The sequence below is a fragment of the Myotis daubentonii genome, chromosome 4 (assembly GCF_963259705.1).
Source record: "Myotis daubentonii chromosome 4, mMyoDau2.1, whole genome shotgun sequence".
Taxonomy (NCBI): domain Eukaryota; kingdom Metazoa; phylum Chordata; class Mammalia; order Chiroptera; family Vespertilionidae; genus Myotis; species Myotis daubentonii.
This window is the reverse complement of record NC_081843.1, coordinates 101,459,990-101,475,990: the sequence shown is the minus strand read 5'-3', so window position 1 is coordinate 101,475,990 and position 16,001 is coordinate 101,459,990. Positions and strand designations below refer to the sequence as shown.

At 44.4% G+C, this 16,001-nt stretch overlaps 1 protein-coding gene across 8 annotated transcripts in view; it reads left to right on the top strand.

The window, feature by feature from the left end:
* Positions 1–16,001, top strand: part of TRIO (trio Rho guanine nucleotide exchange factor) — a 314,559-nt gene that overhangs the window by 95,818 nt on the left and 202,740 nt on the right. For all 8 annotated transcript variants that reach the window (XM_059694768.1, XM_059694767.1, XM_059694770.1 and 5 more), the window contains exon 2: positions 10,888–10,962. In XM_059694768.1, coding sequence (XP_059550751.1) covers positions 10,888–10,962 — 75 coding nt within the window. The remainder of the gene's footprint in view (positions 1–10,887; positions 10,963–16,001) is intronic.

The following is a 16,001-nucleotide window of genomic DNA, read 5'->3' as shown; positions in this document are numbered from 1 at the left end:
CGGGGGCAGGGGTGTTCCCTGGGATTCCTAGTAGATAAGATACTGATGTAGCAATTAGGGCAGGGGTCCTCAAACTTTTTTAACAGGGGGCCAGTTCACTGTCCCTCAGACCGTTGGAGGGCCGGACTATAGTTTTAAAAAAAAAACTATGAACAAATTCCTGTGCACACTGCAAATATCTTATTTTGAAGTAAAAAAACAAAACGGGAACAAATACAATATTTGTATTTGCATGTGGCCTGCAGGCCGTAGTTTGAGGACCCCTGAATTAGGGGATTGGAAAAAGGGAAACAGATTCCCCATCGTCCAAAAAATACAGCCGTGGGTCTCAGGCACTCAGCGTGGGTGCAGCAGGGCAAGTCTGCAGAAGTCAACCCGTGAAGAGTGTGATCTCGCCCCTCCTGCCCCTCTCCCTTCCTCCTCCCGGGTTATTTATTGCAGGAACCCCAGAGCAAGCAGGAGGCCTTGTGACCTCAGCACAGGCCCAGGTGACACGGTCACCCAGCCCCTGGCACCAGCGGTGTTCCAGCTGGGATGGTGCGTTTTGTGGGCACACAGTTGGAGCTGCTTCCCCTGCTGTGAGGGTCACAGCCTTGCCTGAGCACTTGTGGCACGTGCCCCTGAGCCCTGCTGGCCTCTGCTCCTTGAGCTCCCGCTTTGACCTTGAGTTAAGGGAGGAGACCCTGCGGCTGGTCATCTCCTCAAGGTCAGCAGGTCCCCAGCCGTGGCTTCCTTCCCAGCTGGCTCCCCTGCCCCTCCCAGAGGGTTCCCGCCCCCCAGGGCACTTCCGTCCTCATTACCTTGTGAATTTGCATCTTTTTCTGTTCATCAATGAATATGCATAAAAATACCAAGAATGTGAGGAGTCAGTTCACATTAAATCAATTTTTATGTTGAAATTTGTTTTCCCATCAGTATATCTAAGTTATTTGGCTTAATAAATACCTTTATAACCAGAATTTAGAAATCTACTTCCCTGTGTGTGCAGAAGGGAATTTGAGGTGAGATGAGAGGTAGAGAGAATGGAAATGAACTTCTTTTTGTTTTTCACATTAGCAGATGCATTACTTTTCTCAACCCTTTTTGTAGTTTTCTTAAATTTCTTATTAGGAATTCAATAGGAAGGTAAGTGATAGGGCCCTTTTCGCTAGAATATTTTCCCCGGCAGGAAATGAGGGTAAGGCAGGACACCAGTAACCCGAGTTGGCAGCAACAAAGGAAGCTGCTTAAACCTTAACTGCCAGCCACAGAGTCCTAACGGCTGAGGCTGCCCTCACTGGTGTAATCTTAAACCAGGTCACATTACCTGCGGCCAAAGTCGTGCTGGCCCTTCTCCCAGCAGCAGCACGGCCTCAGAACTTGTAATGCCAAACAGAGAATCTGGAAGAGAACTTCAGCGGAAACTGTACGTTGCCCTCAGAATTCAGCCCAAAACAAACCAGTTACGAAGCCCCACTTTGTGTGTGTGTGTGTGTGGGGGTGGGGGGGGGGGGTGGGGGCGGGCGTCCTTACTAGGGTTGGCAGAATTGCTCCTCCGAGGATCTGAGTCCTGTTCCCCGCTCTGTCTCCTGTGGGTCAGTACACACCTGAAGGAAGGACAGGACTGAGCTTGCTCCTGCTCACATCCCCAGGCATCGGCTGTGTCACAGTGTATTTCAGATGTATTCCTGGTTTATCAGAAAACCAGGGAGAAGAAAATTGTCAAAGCAAAGTAGGTTAGCTGAACAACAGGCGGAGCAGCTATATGTAAGCTCTCAAGTGGGTTTCTAATGATTAAACATCACAGTGTTAATCTTTGAACATATTATTTATGTTATTATTCACTTCTGTGCTTTGTGGCTTAACTTCTACAGCCAGGGTTTTCAGCCCTTTCAAAATGGTTTGGAACACCCTTTTCTGTGTCAAGGACTGAGTTCAAGGACTCAGCTTTAGTGCCAGTGATTGATACAAAATTGCAATGCAAAGGTAACAATTATTTTTAATCCTCACCCAAGGAGATGTTTTTTATTTTTGACAGAGAGAGAGAGAGAGAGACCCCTTCCTCCAGGAGCTCAGCTGTTGGGGGAGGGTACTGATGTGTATTTAGGTAATTACTGTGCCGTGGGATAAGGATTTGGGTGCCTAGGGAGTGGGGATGAGGGATCTGATCCAGCAGTGGAGTGTCACAGAAGGGGTGGGTCTTGTCAGACTTTCAGGAGTTGTGAAGGTGAAGAGTGTGTGAATGTGAGTGTGTGCACATGCATGTTGGGAGGTTAGGGTGTGTGTGTTAGTGTGCGCACATGCATGTTGGGAGGTTAGGGTGTGTGTGTGTGTTAGTGTGCGCACATGCATGTTGGGAGGTTAGGGGGTGTGTGTAAACGTGTGCACATGTATGTTGGGAGGTTAGGGTGTGTGTTAGTGTGTGCACATGTATGTTGGGAGGTTAGGGTGTGTGTTAGTGTGTGCACATGTATGTTGGGAGGTTAGGGTGTGTGTTAGTGTGCACACATGCATGTTGGGAGATGTGGGGGGGTGTTAGTGTGTGCACATGCATGTTGGGAGGTGAGGATGTGTTTTAGGGCTGTGTGTGAGTAAGTTCAGTGGTGAGCAAGGGCGTGTTACCTGCGGGTGATTGGAATTCCTGGTATGGGTGTGGGGAGAGGGTAATGAGAGGGAACTAGTGAGGATGCAGAGGTAAGCAGGGGTCAGTTCATGAGGGACTCTGTGCCAGGTCAGGGAGTTTGGGCTTTATTTGAAGAATGTTAGGGGAGTCAGATGATGGGAATGTATGTTTAGGGGAGTAGCTGAATGGATCAGAGGGAGCTCTGAATGAGCATCCGTTAGGAGATTGCTGGAGCAACCCACGCAGGGGAGGTGCTGGCCAGAGACAGGCAGAGGTGGCGTGCCAGCTACATCATAGAAGATCAGGGAGGAGCCGGCTCCTGGTTTGGCTATGGGGTGGACGGTGTGTAGGGCCAGGTGCTGCGCCGGGACACACACAGTGGGGAGTGGGTTGGGTTACATGGGTGCACGCAGGGTTAGACACATAGGTGGAGTTGGCTATACCATAGGATGCAGGTGCCCTCTTCTTCGCAATGTCTCTTTTTTCTGGTGATGACAGCCAAGACCCACCGTAATCGTCCCCGCCCCACAGATTTTGTCTTCTAGGACATAGCCTCCTATTCTGATCCCTCTGGCCCTGGTTTTTCTGTCCCAAGTGCCGGTACCACAGAACTGACCATTGCGCCTTTGTTGCTTTCCCAAATAGAATGAGTTCAGCAAGGGCCCTAGGTTATATTTTATGTTCATGCCACCCGATGCAGGGCAAGTCTGTGTACATAGAGAGGCGTTTTACTGTCATTAATTTTTACTTCTGGTCTGTACTTGAAAACATTTCTGCACTTATATAATAATGGAAAAGTATTTATCTAAAGGAAAGGAGGTATAACATAGCTTCACTTTACAGAATATGATTGTGATCTGCATTAAATTACATGTGGACATTAGAATTCCTTTTCTTATTTGCTAGAGGACAAGGGTGCCAGCATGTATGAAATGTTGGGTGTAATGATGAAACAAGGTTTCTTTTAGCAGGGAAGCTTGGTTGATTTGCTAGCAATCAGATCAGACCATATGGTTGCATTAGTTGTATCCCTGTGGTTCATTTGATACAAATTTAGTTTCTAAACAGCTTTCCTGAGAAGCTGCTTCTTATGTAAAGCTGAATCTTCTTTGGAATAGGTCAGCATCAGCACCATAAGTATGCATGCGTTCGTGTGTGCATGTGAGTGTGTGTGCATGTGTGTGTGTAGCTTAGGATGGGGTTACTGGGGTCCGCGTGTGTGTGTGTGTGTGTGTGTGTGTGTGTGTGTAGCTTAGGATGGGGTTACTGGGGTCCCAGAGTGTGTGTGCGTGTGTGTGTGTGTAGCTTAGGATGGGATGTCTGGGGTCCCAGAGTAGAGGCTGGGTGAGCTTCCCCCAGAGGCACCTCCTGACAAGCTTCACTGTCAGACATTCTTTTGGCACCATACGTTTTCTCTGTGCTTAGCCCTGTGCTGGTCCCTGGGGAAGCAAAGATGAAGAGCACATCTGGGCACTGATTCTTTCTTGTTTTATGAGACTGTAAGATGGTAGAATCCCCTTTTATAATACTACTTTTTTTTTTTGGCTGTTGAACTATTCCCTTTCATTGGTTTGAGTTACGCTTTTTAATTAACTTCTAATGCATAGTTAATGTAATTAAACCATTAAAAGTTAAAAATTCTACAGATTGTCTCATATTAAAGTATATGTTATAATTTAAGACTTTTTTGTTATGGTCTTTTTGGTTATTTTGGTTCGTCCTCTGTGTTTTATACTTAAGACATTAAAAACCAGAGCTATTTTAAGTTGAAATGCCCTTAACTCCCTTGAATCAACCACACTTATGTTGCTTTTTCCTTCCTTAAAGTTATGATGTTATAGGCTATTGCTTCTCAAATTTTGCGAAGGAATAAATCAACTAGCCTAACAGTTGTTAAACCATAAAGGTTCTAAGTAAAAATGATTTTGTCTGCACTATGAAACTCCATTCATATTCCTGTAGTGGTCTGTGAACTTGTGCATGCTCTTGATCTAAGTACTTAATTCACTTTAGATCCATTTTATGAATATTGTGTATGTGTAGATTATAATTTATGTAAAAATAATATAAGCATTGCATTATATGTTTTAATTTCTTACATGTTAGTAAAAAAGACATTTAAACCATTTGATTTATAACCTTGTATCTGCCCCCTTAAACATTTTCGTAGAGGATCCAGCATAGTTCAGTGCTTCCTTCCTATGCAACACTGGGCTAAATGCTTGCCCATCGAAACCCTGATAGCACAAACACTGCCTCCCGCACCGCGGCTCCCTGTGATCCGTGACTAATCCTGCGGGCACTGCAGAGAATGTTCCGTCCCAGTCGGAACTGCGGACCGCCTGCCTGGAAGGGTGACGTCACCTCCATGTGTGCCTGCGCATGCGCAGCGCCCCTGATGCAGGGATTTGTCACCCTGCTCTTTGTGTTTAGGGGTGTGTGGCGCCCGCGTTTCCCCCAGATAAACTAATGAGTGAAATTCAGTAATTACCACCAAGACTTGATACTGATGGCAATCTTCCAGCTCACTATGTAATGTTCCTTTTGGTTGATGTTTTAAAATGCTGCTTTATTTAGCAGCACACTTTTATTATTGCGAGCATCTGTGTTCTTAAAGGATAAGGTGGTTTTTGTTTGTTTTGCTTTTCAATTTCTGTCACTTTCCATTTAACCATTTAGTAAATGCTACGGTATAGCTGACAGGGTCTCTGAAACGGATGAGGAGCACAGCTGGTCTTGTGGGTTGTCGTCTAAGGACAAACCCCAGTGCAGGAGGCAGGCAGGCAGTTCAGAACAAGGGAACGGTTCATTCGTTCAGCTTATATGATCAGGTTACTGGCATCTGATTGTCAAACCTCAGAGGGAAGGCAGGGGTCGGGGGCGGGGGTGTAGAAATCAACCAGTGTACTTGCATGCATATAAGCATAACCAATGGACACAGACAATAGGGGGGTGAAGGCCTGGGCTGGGGGACAGGGGCAGGCTGGAAGAGGTCAATGGGGGGGGGAAAGGGGGAGACATATGTAATATTTTCAACAATAAAGATTTTAAAAATGAAAAACAAATAAAAATAAATTAACCTGTGTTTTAGTTTAAGATTGTCTTTAAAAATTTGATTCATTTTTTAACTCATTTATTTCATCTTAACTTTTTTAACCACACTGTAAGAAAAACAACAAAACCGCACACTTTTAGAATAATGTGGTACATAAAAGCTTCTACTCATTGTGAACATATTTCCATAGTGCTTTTTTTGCCCTTCTTAAATTAAAAAAAAAATGTGTGGGGGGTTGTTGTTCCTTTTCTATTTGTCTTTAAAAAAAATCTAATACCACGGAGGTGACCAAGTGAGCGAGCATTCTGGTCAGCAGTGACTCGCTTCAAAAGGTATTTGTCAACAATAGTAATACAGCACCTCCTTGCAGAGCCTCAGGATAAAATTGAGAAATTGATTTGACCAGTGAGGTATTAGATAGTTGAAGTTTCAGACCATCGATTCGGCTAAAAGATTTTCCGTTGTTGAATGATAACTTGTGGAATATTTCCTCCTAGGGCAGAGAGGTTAATGTTCCTTCTTATAAATCATGCTATAGGAGTGGCCATCTGAAAACACTGAGCTTATATTTCACAACCTAACATAGAAAGTGCTGAGGAGCATTGGGGTGCTTGCATGGGGGTTCAGGAGTGAGAAGCTGGGGAAGTATGTTCATTTGTTCATTCATTCATTCATTCATTCACCCATCCATGTTTATTGACCATGCTGTGCCTGGCCCTGTCCTGGTGTCTGGGATGCAGCAGGGAACAAAGCAGCCATGCTCTGGCTAGCAGGTGGATTTAAGGGAAATATGAGTAATTTATGAGCAGGAGTTTAAAATGTATCTCAGATTGACCTGCTGCTGAACCTAAAAGCAGTTTAAAAGTTGGTAACAGTCACTTTTGGCAAGTTATACCATGCAGAACCTGGGAGTTACGATCTTTTTAAAGAGTATGTTCAAACCTCTAAATATTCAAATTCATTTGTTTTAGGAAGAGGGGTCATTTGTATTGACTTGAAACTGGAAAGAGGAAAGAAAATCGTCAAGCGCTACCTGCACGTTTATATTAACACCGATAAAATCTGATTTTTTACCCAAACCCTTTTCCCCCAATGGTAGTCAGCAACTATTAAATCTCAGGATCTGAGAGTAATGCCACATGTTATGTGAGCATTCTGACCAGCTTCCTCGCAGACTTGGATTGAAGGAGCACTTGTTTGCATGGTTTAGGACGTCCCCAGGAAACATCTCTGCCCCAGCGGATGAGCCCGGGCTGACTGCAGTCTGGGCCCTGTTCTGTCTCCTGGAGCTAGCATTTCATTAAAACCCACATGGGCCTCTGTGTCAGGTAGCAAAATGTCCTTTAAATTGTAACAAGAACCCATCCATCTTTCTGCGCACGTCAGTGTAAGTTCTATGCATTTAGAAAAAGGTATATGCTGTACACAAGATGAGTACAACTAAGTGCCCTCTGACTTTGCCCACTTACCTCTTTCAAGTTGCTCTTCTTTTGTCTGCCCTATCTCTTCTAGTTGTTGTTGTTTTTTTTTTAATTAAAATTATCTTTGTGGTACCCTCTTCCACCTATTATTAGCATTTTCAAACTCCCTTGGTGACACTTAGAAGTAAAACTGATGCTGACTCCTGGTCTGTGGCCCAAAGATGAGGTTTGTGATCTCAGAAGTATGGCTCCAGGTGGCCTGTGCTGTTCCTTTCCCTCTTCGTGCGTGTGGGAGGAAAGGTGTGTGCTTCCCGGGATAGTCACTGAGCGTAGCCCTTTGTTCCTAAAGTTTAGGAACCACAGCAAGGTCCTGTAATGCATGAGGAAAGAAGACAGAGGCAGTTGTCTTGTCTGTAGTGTAATCTAGAATCAGTGGAATGGCACAGAAGCCATTTCTTTGTAATTTGTTTTTATAGTCACATACTCTGTTTTCATAAATGGCTCCTCAGGGCATGGAACAGAATCTGCCTTTTTGATCTAAGGATATTTCATGGCTGAGTTCCTCCTGCTTCTAATTAAAAGTTACGTGATGTACTTAATCTGGCTTTAATATGTATACATACTTTCTCAGTCTTTTGCTTCTTGGATTTTTTTTTTTTAAAAAATGGAAACGAGATAAAAAATAATGCTTTAGGTGACCACCATAATAGCCACACACTCAATTTCTTTGTGTGATTAGTTTTATATTTCTGTTCCCCCCACCCCCTCCTATTTTCTTTTCTGTTTAAAAAGTTTTAATTGACAGTTTTAATAAAATTAACATCTCTTTTCCTGTGACACATTCAACAAAAACATAGTGATAAAGCTGTTTCAAATTTGTATTCTAGTCTGTGTTTGGACATGGACATATATCACAATGCATGTATAACACATTTCAACACCAGTTCAGCCGTCGATTCTGTGCCTTTCCTCCTCTAGAAAGACTGAGTTTTATTTAGGCGAGAAACTCAGGAACTGTGATGGGCTAATGTAACTGCAGTTTTAAAAAACTGAAGCTACATGGGAATGAGCTTGTGGCTTATAGTAGGACATAGGAAGTTGCGATTTTCATTGTTAAATTTTGTTTTCTTTTTACATCCATATGATATTCTTCCTGTGGGGGGGCCTGAAAGATGGCAGCGCTAACTTCTGTCATTCACTCCATCCAGGGTATGATAAGTAGATGTGGTTCAGAGTCAGCAGGAATTGTCAGGGATGCTTTGCAAGTATTAGAAGCCCCACAGTCCTCTTCTGAGGCACCAGCACTGGGATTAGGACATTCTCCTGGTGGAGGGTTGTGTGAGAGGGAGCCAGAACCACACGTGGGGCTCCCATTTCTGGACTGTGGGAGTCCAGGACTGCAGTTTGTGGTGGCACCTCCCAGAGGGCTTTGCTGTGTCCTGGCCAGGGCATCTGTGGGCATGGGCTCTGTGGGAGTGGTAGGAAGCATGCCTTGTCTTACCTGGTAGCACTAGAAGGGGGATCCTTTTCAAATCCCTGTAGATTGGGATCTATAGCTGAGGCTTAATTCTTTCTAGTATTTCTATGATTTGGTCTGCTTCCACATTTCTCCGGGCATCCTAGCATTTTGTGCTGCTTATGGAACTTGTCATCCTGTGCCTTGTTCTATGAGTATATATAAACCTGGCTCCTTGAGGCCTGAGGTGGTGCCTCATTTCTCCTTGCATTTGCCCTACTTCCACCTGGTTCCATCTCAAATGGAATCGGATGTAATCAATCTTGCAGACACATTCAGTGAATTACCCAAAGACTGGCAACGAATTGCTGAGACTAGATTGCATCCATTCAAGAGTTTTGAAGGAATCTTAAGGATGAAATTGCAGAATTCTTGGCTCTTGTTTTGCGTTTTATAAATAGTCAGTTTTACAAGCTTGGTAGGTTGCCAGCACCAAGCGTGGTATGTTGGAAAGCAAAATGGCCTGGTGATCTGGAGGTCCAAGTTGTGCCGAGCCTTTTCATGACCAGCTAGGTAGTAGGTACACCAAGCCTCCTGGACCCCAGGGTCCTCATCACCATTTGTTGTGGCCGTCTTTGTGCAAAGTCTCTGGTGATTCTCAGTGTCATTGTTAATCCTGTTAAACTGGGTTGTCAGTATATACATTTTATGGGCAGGAAAGATTTACTTTAAAAAAAACACCAAACCACCCCATTAATTTAGTCATTCTTTGCTCCTATGAATGGTATTGTAGGGACTGGATTTGGTTATATTCCTCCCAAAGGTGCTGCTTTTGTTGTCTGCTTGCTTGCTTCAGCAGGCTACTAACTTGGCAGGAGCCAAGCTACAAACTCTGTAGGGGCAACAACTCGAACCTTGATGAGATCTTTCCTCTTTAGCATAGAGCTTAGGCTGCTTGGAGCTTGCCCAGCACATGCTCGGAGGACAGCCAGAGATCTGGGCCAAGTTTATGCTCTGAATTTGAGGCTCCCCTTTCTCCTTCCCACAACTTCTCCTCTCACTTTCAGCTGCTGAGGTCACCCTGAGCGGGTCCTAATTCTTGTTTTAGCCGCTCCATTTGGCTTAGATGGGGCCCTGTCCTCTGGCTAAAAGCCCTAATAGGGAGGTGCACCCAGTGTCGTTTCCTTTTCCCAAGAGCCTCTCCCTGCTTTGGCCACTCTCCAGTGCCTTGAAATAGTTGCGTTTTGTAGATTTAATTGGTGGCAGGCCTGGTCCAATCGGAGCCCCTCAAACAGACCTGAAGTGGAAGCTCCGTTTGTTTACTTTCTAATTCCAGGTTTCCATGTTGGCACTGGTTGTGCTACCAAAGCTTACATTTTGAATGCTTTTCTTGTACTATTTTGGCAAAAACATACAGGAAAATAGGGATGGGGCAGCAGTCTTTTATTTTTTTTCTAGAGAGTTCTCTGCCAATAACCATAGTTGCTAGTTTTGATGAACCTAGATGGCCTCTGTTAGAGACCTCCAAGAGAAACAGCCCGAGGCGTTATTATGAGTATGAGCATTTTGACCTCAAACTTCCATGTGGGCATTCACCCTGGGGAGCTGGACTGGACATGTTTGGGCTGCAAGAATTCCTTCTGCGTAGATGGATGTTGGCTTGGCCCAACTTGCCTGCCGCATGCTTCTTCTCCCCAAGATTCCACTTGGCCGTCTAAGAGACGGGGGTGTGAGGAGAGTTGGTTTGCAGTGAGAAAAGGGCCTTGGCCACCCTCTGAAGCAGGTGGCATTGGGCCATCTTACCCCATGAGCCAGTGACATTCCTCCAGGGGAGCATGACCCAGAAAGCCAGGGAGGGCAGAGCCCACTGGGAGCTGCAGCCAGTCCCCAGCTATTTATAATCCCTTCTCTCCTCCCTGCCACTGTTTGTGACTCCAGTCTGATAGATGAGTCTTTGGGCTCCCCCTAGAGGATTTAGTGTGCCAAAACAGCAGTTTTTAGAAAACAGTGTAGCCATGTTATTTGCCAGTATTTACATGAATCTACAAGATTAAAATGAAGATTTTTGAAATGATGTGGACTGATTTGGGGGAGCAGATTTTTGTGGTTAGTAATGGCTGAGAGCCTGCTTAGTACATTTGCCTCTGCGTCTGTGGGCAAATCATTGCTTGGCATTAAAATAGAAGCTAATTCTGTGATCAGAGACTTTCCTTCACAGAATTCAAGTGTTTTTGAATGATGATACTTCTAGAGTTGATTTAATGGTGTAAAGAAAGCTGGCACTGGATAGAATGATTAAAAAATTAAATGTCACTCAAGCAACCTAGTGATTTTATTTTCTTCTTTATTTCAGGGTTTCGAAAAAACGATGAAATGAAAGCTATGGATGTTCTGCCAATTTTAAAGGAAAAAGTTGCATACCTTTCAGGTAAAGTTTAACTTTATCATCTGCTTTATTGATTCTCGGACTACTTCGGACAGTGTCAGACAAAGCTTCAAACACTGAACTAGCTCACCTGCCACACGCCCAGGAGCATTTGTATTTCGGTAGATTTTTAGGTGCTTTATTCTTGTAGCATTTTCCTGAGATATTAGTGCCCATACATCTTCCTTCTGGTAGGCACATTGTAAGTCAGATAACACTGGTGATTGAAATGTTTGTGCCTGTCATTCCACAAACATTTGGCTCTTTTGCCCTGATCAATTAGGTAAAGCAACTGATTACTTTAAAAGTTTGTCCTCCACAAAAGTGGTGGGAATGTGATCATATATGCATGCGTCCTGATTTCTTTTACCTTGGCTTCTTGTATTTTGTGGCTCCCTGTTGCCTCCTCTTTGGGGAGGTGAGGATGCCCTTGTATCCATGGCCACTCTTCCCTGGGCCTCTGGTTCTGGTGTTTCTAGAACCCTTGTCGTGGGCCGTGAAAGCTCCGATGGTCTTTACCAGCCGGGTCCTCCATTTGCCTGTAGAACTGTAAAGCCATCTGGGGGGCTCCTGACCCCCTGTAGTGGGTGACAGTCCGCAACAGTCCTCCCGGCTTTGGGGCACTTGACTGCCCTCCCCTCTGCACGTAGAGGACCAGCTGTAGGGCTTTGTCAGCCATTGGGTATTCCACCTTTTTGGCACCAGTTTACTTGTTACAAAACAAAGGTTTGCAAGATTTTTCTGCTCTGTTTACGAGGAGGTGAATCTGTAGATGGTTACATGCATTTAGACAGTCTTCCTAGATATGGTTCCCTCAATAACTGTTCATCTTTCTCAAACAGGCATGCCATGCTGACCTGCTCTCTCCTCGCGAACACATGGTAGTTTGAATTTATAACCTTGCTAGCTGCTTTTACATGGTTTGGCTGTCTTTTTGGCCCATGGGAATGGTATATATTTAGGATGCAGCCTCCTGTGGTATTTTTGTTACTCTTCTTACCTTGCTCTCTGTCGAACAGTATTTCTTAGCCCCCATCAGACACTGCTTGATGGTGTTGTTGAAGTGAATCTAATGCATAATGCATTTGGAAGGTAAACAGAAGATTATACAAAGTTCAGGGAAACAAGAAGGTGCTTTAGATCGATGGGAACACATGGTTAAAGAATGAAAAATCAAACAACTCTTAGCTCGTAATCCACTGTTAAAAGTAGCCTTTGCTTTTTTCTAATCAGTTACTGACAAACTGCCTGGTATGGACGCAGGCCAGTATTGCGAACTCCTGACTTTGTAGTTTACAGATGGATTTAAAGTTAGCAGAATGAAAAGACTCCACTCATAAATATAAGAGGCATCTGTAAGAAGGGCTTAACGCAGTGGTTCTCAACCTTCCTAATGCCGCGACCCTTTAATACAGTTCCTCATGTTGTGGTGACCCCCAACCATAAAATTATTTTCGTTGCTACTTCATAACTGTAATTTTGCTACTGTTATGAATCGTAATGTAAATATCTGATAGGCAGAATGTATTTTCATTGTTACAAATTGAACATAATTAGAGCATAGTGATTAATCACAAAAAACAATATGTAATTATATATGTGTTTTCCAATGGTCTTAGGCCACCCCTGTGAAAGGGTCGTTCGACCACCAAAGGGGTCGCGACCCACAGGTTGAGAACCACTGGCTTAAAGAAACCTGACCCCGAATACTCATCAGTTTTTATCTTAAAGTTTGGATCTGCGATATGAGAGTACCTGTTCCAGTTTTGCGTAGTTCTGCATTTCATGGAAAGGCAAGAGGATGTATCTCCCTTCCTTCTCGTATATTCTTGTTAGCATCTAGTATAGCCTGAGTCCAGTGACTGACTGGAGGGCCAGCTGCCACCAGAGGCCTTCCCAGGACTCTAGAGTCCTAGCGTGGTCATTAGAAAGAGTCTGTAAGCCAGTGTCTGACTCTCAGGACTAGGCAGGAGGAGCCGAACCTGAGAAGGTACGGGGCTGGTGAGCTGTTGGCCTTGGCTGCTCCTGGGACAGGGGCCCAGTAGACAACCTTTTAACAGAGGTTGTTACCTAATAGACTTACAGATTGTAACCATAATTTCTCTCTCTTTTTTTTAAAAAAAATATATTTTTATTGATTTCAGAGAGAAAGGGAGAAGGAGAGAGAGAGATAGAAACATCAATGATGAGAGAAAATCATTGATCGGCTGCCTCCTGCACGCCCCCAACCAGGGATCGAGCCCACAACCTATGCGTGTGCCCTTGACTGGTATTGAACCTGGGACTCTTCAGTCCACAGGCTGATGCTCTATCTGCTGAGCCAAATGGGCTGGGGCCATAATTTCTCTTTTACAAACCACATCTTCTCAGAGCTTTTCACGGTCATGAGCTAGACTGTTCCTCAGGGCGGCGTGTGTGTGTGTGTGTGTGTGTGTGTAAAGAATAGTTTTCAGTGGTGTCCTAATCCAGAAATTCAAAAAAGGGCCACCCAGTGCCGGGGTCCAACCCCAGCGGGTCCAGGGGTCCCCAAAGGTGTGGACGGAGTCGGCGAAGAAGGAATGACACGGAGACAGCGTTCAGTTGATCAGCAACCTAGCCAGGATCTCTAGCCCGGATCTCCAGAGAGGTTCTGTAGCCATGTTCCCTCGCTAGGTTCTCCAGCCAGGTTCTGTCCAGGCTCTCCAGTCAGGTTCAGTGTCCAGGTTCCAGTCAGGTTCTCCTGCCAATCTCTGTAGTCAGGTTCAGTCCAGGATCCCTTGCCATGTTCTCCCGCTAGGCTCTGTCTCTAGGCTCCAAGGCCAGTCCCTCTCCAGGATCCTCCGGCATGGTCTCTCCAGCACAGTTCTTCTGTCTCTAGGCTCCGTGTAGATTCTGTCTTCTTGATTCTGTTCTAAGTTCTGAGTGTTTCTGTCTTGTTACAACTGTATTTATACCAGTTGATTCAATCCTATCAATCTCTATTACAAAGGTTAGGGCGTTTCTTATCTCCATTCCAGGGAGAAAAGATTATGTAGCTTAAGCATGATTGTTCATAGTTAAAGGGATTAATTACCCGCCTGGCACTTAGTTGAGGGGTTTTATTCCCTCCCTAACTTCAGGGGAAAATCCCTACCTGGGGATTCAACCTTTCTCTGAGAGGTGACCTTGGTTAAAACACAGCGCCAAGAAGGTGAGCAAACATATAAAGAACAGTATGCCATATATGCCAGGTCCCTTGAAACAGCAAGGATGGACCGGCTCCCGGCAACCCAGTGGAGAATGCAGTTGGTTCATTGGCATTTACATTCTACTTCTCACACTAAGTATGCCTTCCAAGAGAAGTTCATTCTCATTGGTTGAAAGATGAGTTCTTAATTTATTTAAAGATAAAGGGGCAACTCTGCCCTGGGTTGCTCAGTTGGTTAAAGCATCGTCCTGAACACCAAAAGGTTGCAAGTTGGATTCCCGGTGGGGGGGACATTCCTAGGTTGTGGGTTTGATATGTGGTCGGGGCACCTTTGGGAGGCAATCAATTGATGTTTCTCACATTGATATTTCTCTCTCTCCCTCTCTCCCTTCCTCTCTCTCTAAAATCAATAAAAACTTATCTTCCGATTTAAAAAAGGCAATTCTGAGTCTTGCTGTTTCTGGTCATTCTGGGACATCCTGCTCAAGAGACCAAGAAGGAAATGAGCCATCACTGGGTTTAAGGAAATAATTGTCACGCAGACGTTTGTAGCTAAAATGTGGAATCTTCTCAGCCTTCTTTTTAATATTAAAACAGACCCCAGTTCATTTAGTTAGCATCGTGTTTCCTACAGGAATGTTCAGGCATTCCCATTTTTAACTTCCTGATACCTGATGGTAGGTATTTTTATTTAACTTTGTGTGGAATGTAGAAGAAGAATCCATTCATACAGCAGACATTTACTGAGTCCCCTTTTCTATGTGCCCATCTCTCACTGGGCATTGAGAGCACATACTGGTATCAGTGAGTGAACAGATGCCTGCCTCCGTAGGGCTTCCATTCTGGTTGGGGGGACCGACAGACAGAAATGTGTAAGTTATACAGTTGACTAGGCCATAGGTGTCTTATAGAAATAAAGGGTGGGGAGAGGAAGGTAGAGAGGAAGCGGTTTTTATAGAATTAAAAAGGAGTGTCATTATGAACAAAAACTGTCCTTTTTGTTTTCTCTTGTTTTTGACGAACATGCATTTGGAGAGGCAGATACTCCCCCTTGAGCTCTGGGTGTTTGATTACAGACACAAGGGAGGCCCAGACACTGTGAACTCTCCTCCATGGACATCCTGTGACGTTGGTAGGTGCAGGAAATGGATTTCCTGCCCTTTTCTTTTTATTGTCCCAACTAAGGTGCTGAGTTTCCTGTCTATAAAATGGGACTGACATCTGTCCTGCCGGCCTCACCGTGAGGCTGTGGGTTGACAGCAGACAACATGTTAGCCTATCTAGTAGGCGATGCTTCTATAAGCTGCAGGGTTACTCTATATATTAGTTCAGGAACAAGAACTTCAAAGCTGTAACTCTTCTGCTTCCTAACGCAGACAGTATTTTCATATGTTCTGGGGCATACATATGGGGCATACAACCTAACAGACATCTGTGGCATTGCTTTCAAGCTCCTTTAGGCTCAGAGACCATGTGCCTCTGAACTAACACTGCATTTCATTGATTCTAATAGGTTGATTTTTTTAACCCCATGGGAGGGGTCAGCAGATGGCGCCTGTCCATCACTGACTGTAACACACCACAGATTGGAAGGTGCACCCAGTGCAGGGAGGTTAGCCAGTGAAAAGAAAATGCTAAATTATTTAAATAGAGAATATGCCATTTTTATTTCATGAGTGATTTTTGATGAAGTTTTAAAATGACCCTAGAGAGTTTTCTGAAGCTCTATTCTAGAAAAAGACAAATTGAATTCTTTCCCTCTACTTTGAAATTCAAGTTTAGTTTTAAATTAGCTTTTTTTTAGGACATGAGTGGGAGCCTATTTGGAGAGTGAGCTTGCCAGAACGTCTCAGGGGACTCCTAGTCAGTGGTACCA